Source organism: Penaeus japonicus, unplaced genomic scaffold (genome assembly GCF_977035675.1).
Source record: "Penaeus japonicus unplaced genomic scaffold, GWHDUDI00000001_assembly GWHDUDI00000018, whole genome shotgun sequence".
In the NCBI taxonomy this organism is placed as follows: Eukaryota; Metazoa; Arthropoda; class Malacostraca; order Decapoda; family Penaeidae; genus Penaeus; species Penaeus japonicus.
The window spans coordinates 14,519,471-14,524,470 of record NW_028234420.1 but is presented as its reverse complement, the minus strand read 5'-3'; the positions used below and the strand labels follow the sequence as shown (position 1 = coordinate 14,524,470).

Sequence of the window (5,000 nt, the reverse complement as noted above, 5' to 3'; positions counted from 1 at the left end):
AGAGAGAAAAGAGAGAGAGAGAGAGAGAAGAGAGAGAGAGAGAGACATTGACACAGAGAGAGATAGAGAGAAAAAAAAGAAAGAGAAAGAAAGAAAGAAAGAGAGAGAGAGAAAAAAAAAAAAATAGTGATAGAGCAAAAGCATGAATATAAACCCACCAAAAAAACAACTATCCCTCACAGACCCAAATCCTTCCCATCGCAGGTCGACCAGATGCTCACCCGCGTCGACTCGATCATAAAACTCCTCGTGGACGGACTGCAGCGGCGGAAGCTGCTCTCTTGCGTCAACCTGATCGTCTTATCTGACCACGGGATGTCGGAGGCTGGCCAGGACAAGGCGCTGTTCCTGGATCAGTACATCCCCAACATCGAAAACCGCACGAGGTTCTGGGACGGGATCTTCAGCAGGTTTACGCCCAACGATGGATCGCAGAGTAGGTCGAGGAGGGCGGAGGTGGAGTTGATAAAAGAGAGGGAGGGCGGAGGTGGAGTTGATTAGAGAGGGAGGGAGGGATGGAGGGAGGGGGAGAGGGAGGGAAAGGGAGGGAGAGGGGGAGGGAGGGAGAGGGAAGGAGGGAGGGAGGGAGGGAGGGAGAGGGAGGGAGAGGGAGAGGGAGAGGGAGAGGGAGAGGGAGAGGGAGAGGGAGAGGGAGAAGGAGAGGGAGAAGGAGAGAGAGAGGGAGAGAGAGAGAGAGAGAGAGAGAGAGAGAGAGAGAGAGAGAGAGAGAGAGAGAGAGAGAGAGAGAGAGAGAGAGAGGGGGAAGGGAGGGAGGGAGGGAGGAGGGGGGAGGGAGAGGGAGAGGGAGAGGGAGAGGGAGGGAGGGAGGGAATGGAGGGGGAGGGAGGGAGGGAGAGGGGGAGGGAGAGGGAGAGGGAGAGGGAGAGGGAGGGAGAGAAGGAGAGAGAGAGAGAGAGAGAGAGAGAGAGAGAGAGAGAGAGAGAGAGAGAGAGAGAGAGAGAGAGAGAGAGAGAGAGAGAGAGAGAGAGAGAGAGGTAAATAGATAGATGGAGAGAGAGAGAGAGTAAGAGAGAGAGAGAGAGAGAGAGAGAGAGAGAGAGAGAGAGAGAGAGAGAGAGAGAGAGAGAGAGAGAGAGAGAGAGAGAGAGAGAGAGAGAGAGAGAGAGAGAGAGAGAGAGAGAGAGAGAGAGAGAGAGAGAGAGAGAGAGAGAGAGAGAGAGAGAGAGAGCGAGAGAGAGAGAGGTAAATAGATAGATGGAGAGAGAGAGAGAGAGATTGAGTAAGAGTAAGTAGAAGCAGAACTGAAATTAAAGTGTTTAATCATTATTTGAATACAATTTGCATAATTCCAATTTAAGTAAGGATAAAAAAATAGTATATAGAACATTAAGTTGACTAGATTAAGTTGTTTAATCACTATATAAACACTTTGTGAGTACTGGGAGATGTGTCTTCTGAAGGCCTGCAATATTTCAGGCACGAAGAACGAAATGATGAACGCCCTATCATGCAAGAGACAAGAATTAAGAGTCTACGAGAAAAAGGACCTTCCGATCAGGTAAGAACTGTCTTTAGAATCCATCTATTTCAATCTCGTTATTTGTTATAAGTTTTCAAAGTATATATCATAAATCTATAAACATTGCAGTAAGCTATATATTGGTAGAAATAAGAATAAAGAAAAGAAAGAAAAGGTAAAAAGATAACTCAATCACACTTTGATATGAAAGGAACTTAAACATAGACAAGATTCAAACAAAAAAAAGAAAAAAAGAAGAAGAAGAAGAAGAAGAAGAGAGAGAGAGAGAGAGAGAGAGAGAGAGAGAGAGAGAGAGAGAGAGAGAGAGAGAGAGAGAGAGAGAGAGAGAGAGAGAGAGAAGAGAAGAGAAATCACAGAACAGCCCCTGATTCTAAAACGACGCCCATTATGGTCCACAGATTCCACATCGGAAACCAAAGACGTGTGGAAGACATAGTGTTGGATCTGAACCCAGGCTTTAGCGCAGGAGCTGACAAGACATTCATGGCAGACGCTGGTGACCACGGCTATGACTACTTCTTTGCTGATATGAACGTAAAAAGCGGGTCCTATTTTCAACCTCTTTGGTTTGGGATAAAATATCGCGGGGGTTCTGTTTTTTTATGATTATATTTGTTCTTCTTAAAGGATTTTTTTTTGTATTTACTGTATGAACTTGTCTTTCTTAAAGGATTTTTTGGTATTTACTGTATAAACTTATGATCCAAAGCTTCGAAAATACGAGAATACCAACAATAAAAAAAATATTAGCCTCTAGCGACCGATATAAATAATCTAAATAATCCATCTCTCTCGACTACATCCTAATCCATCCATCCATCCTGCTTCCATCTTCATCCAGGCTCTTTTCTTGGCTTACGGTCCATCGTTCCACCGCAACGTTGAAGTGGAAGCCTTCCAGAACATTGAGTTGTATAACCTCATGTGCCATCTGCTCGGCGTGACACCAGCTCCCAACAATGGGACTTGGGGCTCTCTTCACCACATGCTGGTTAACCCGCCCGCGTATCCAGCTGTCATGCAGGTGGGGCATTGTTTGGGTTTTTGACGTATTTGTGAAAATGTTTTAGTTTTTCCTGCGTGTTTTAATTTAGTTTTTGATTTATTTTATTTTATTTTTTGTTTTATTTATCTTATTCTTTACTTTTATTTTTTTCTGCGTGTTTTAATTTAGTTTTTAATCTATTTTATTTTATTTATCTATTTTTTAAAATTTTATTTAGTTTTTTTTCTGCGTGCTAAGTTGATGAATTAGCTGCAGCGTTCATGTACATTGAACAGTTTAGCAAAAAAGAATAAAAAAAAAAGTATCTCACATTTTGAGATACGCATTATCTTTAGACGCGAGTTCAGGACATTTCAACCAACGATCCCAAAACCCCACAGGAACTCCCTCCTCCACTTATAGCTGCCCCCCGCGAGGAAGGTCTAGGATACGGATCCGTGAAGCCCCTTTGCGAGGGAGACTTCGATAAAGACTACGAGTACCTGGAGGTCCTGAGGGAGGCCGAGGAGGACCTTCCTCAGGTGTTCAATGCTCACGTGCCGTTTGGTGTGCCGCAGATGGGACCTATCAGGAACGCGGTTGTCTTGCTAACCCAGCCCAACTTTATTACGGGTGAGGTGCCATATCTGTCTATCTATCTCTTCATCTATCTAGCTATCCATCTGTCTATCTGTCTATCTGTCGATCTATCTATCAATCAATCTATCTATCTATCAATCTATCTATCTATCTATCTATCTATCTACCTATCTATCCATCTATCTATCTATCTATCTATCTATCTATCTATCTATCCATCTATCTATCTATCTACCTATCTATCTATCTACCTATCTATCTATTTGTCTAGCTATTTACCTATATGTATCCGTACGTGATGACATTCACTGAAAAGAAAAATGCGGAAGATTATAGACTTAAACTAATTTTCCTGTCACTACGCAGGCCTACGCACTACATCCCTCTGTGGAGATTCATTCCTCTGTTCGAAGCACAATCAATCACACTCAATATCTTTAAAATCTTTAATCCATTCCTCTCCCAAATACCCAGCCTACTCACCGATCTTGAAAATGCCTCTCTGGACGAGCTTCACCATCAGGCAGCCCAGCTTCGGCGCCAGAAGGTTCCCCTGGCGGAGCGACCTGCGGCTGGCGATGAATCAGAGGTCCTCTTGCTACCAGTATCTCCACCTCCTCCTTCAAGGGTACTCGCAGCAGCCTCTCTTTCCCCCGGGTTAGTTTTGGACGTCATGTGGATGGTGGGACTGGTGGTGGAAGTGGAAGTGTTTATCTTATTAGGGTTTTAGTACGTGTGTCTTTTAGCATATGTGTCATACATCCTTTAGTACATGTGTCATATATTTTTTGTGTCATTCTTTTATGATGCGTTATGGTAATAGGTGATGTTTTATGCTTCCTGGAAGAGTTGATTTTATTTAGATTTTTGTTTTATATAATTTTTTTTTTGTGCGTGTAAGACGGCGAAATAGCATGATCAGATTTCTAAGTCTTAACACAGTCAAATAAAGACTTAATTCCGATATTTACTCTTCCTGTGCTATAATCCATGAATACAACAACACATCCAAAACTCCCAACCTCAAACCGAGCATCCTGATCCCTTCACAGAATTCACCTGTCACGAAGAATCCAACCAACTGCCTTTCCTGATGAGCAACGCCATCCCTCAAACGCCAACACTGACGCAGCGTTGGCAGCAGCTCTTGTACCTCGTGAACTCGTGGGTCAAAAAGTACGGTGTCGTCAACGTGCTTGCGGGACCTGTGTTTGATCACGACGCAGACACCTTCGCCGACGACTTGTACACTGTCAGGTACTTGTTGGTTTTTCTTGTGGTGTGTTGGGACATTGTGGTGTTATAGTGTGCTATGGTGATTTTCATTTATTTGTCGTTTGTTTTACTTGGCTTCATTCATGTGTAATGTGACTATGGTATACTTATCTCGGATTCATGAAAGTTATTTTAGAAATGTTTATAGCGGTGCTTGTTGAAACTGTGAATTAGAATTTCATTCGGAAATATCTGAAGAGTTATCATAAAAACAAAAAATCAAACAATAAAAAAAAACTTCCTCCTTATCTAACATCATTTCTCTCTCATTCCCTTCTCTTATCTCTCCATTTCATCGTCCTACCCTCCCCCTCCCCCCTTCCCCCCTTCCATCACCCCCCTTCCATCTCCCTTTTCGTCCCCCGGTTTCTCGCTCCCACAGGAACCCCAACGGAGGCCTGGCTTTACCGACACACAAGTTCCTCGTCGTGAGTAGATGCAGCGTCTGGGTGCGACACATGAACGACTGTCCACCTGCCTATGTGGACGCTCTTGCTTTCGTCTATCCTCAGAGGACCGCCGTTTCCAATTGTCTGGTAAGTACGGACCTTGAAAGATTTGTTTTACGTGAGGTCTCTCTAGTCTGAGTTGGAGAATTTTATTATAACATTTGTCTTCGTGCTTTAAGTTCTCTGCTTA

General features: G+C 43.6%; 1 protein-coding gene across 1 annotated transcript in view; it reads left to right on the top strand.

Annotated features, from left to right (window-relative positions):
• LOC122259898 (venom phosphodiesterase 2-like) overlaps positions 1-5,000 on the top strand; it is a 17,676-nt gene that overhangs the window by 11,337 nt on the left and 1,339 nt on the right. Inside the window, exons 7-14 of the mRNA XM_086546641.1 lie at positions 205-436; positions 1,438-1,519; positions 1,900-2,035; positions 2,343-2,525; positions 2,888-3,119; positions 3,561-3,743; positions 4,139-4,343; positions 4,744-4,897. Coding sequence (XP_086402767.1) covers positions 205-436; positions 1,438-1,519; positions 1,900-2,035; positions 2,343-2,525; positions 2,888-3,119; positions 3,561-3,743; positions 4,139-4,343; positions 4,744-4,897 — 1,407 coding nt within the window. The remainder of the gene's footprint in view (positions 1-204; positions 437-1,437; positions 1,520-1,899; positions 2,036-2,342; positions 2,526-2,887; positions 3,120-3,560; positions 3,744-4,138; positions 4,344-4,743; positions 4,898-5,000) is intronic.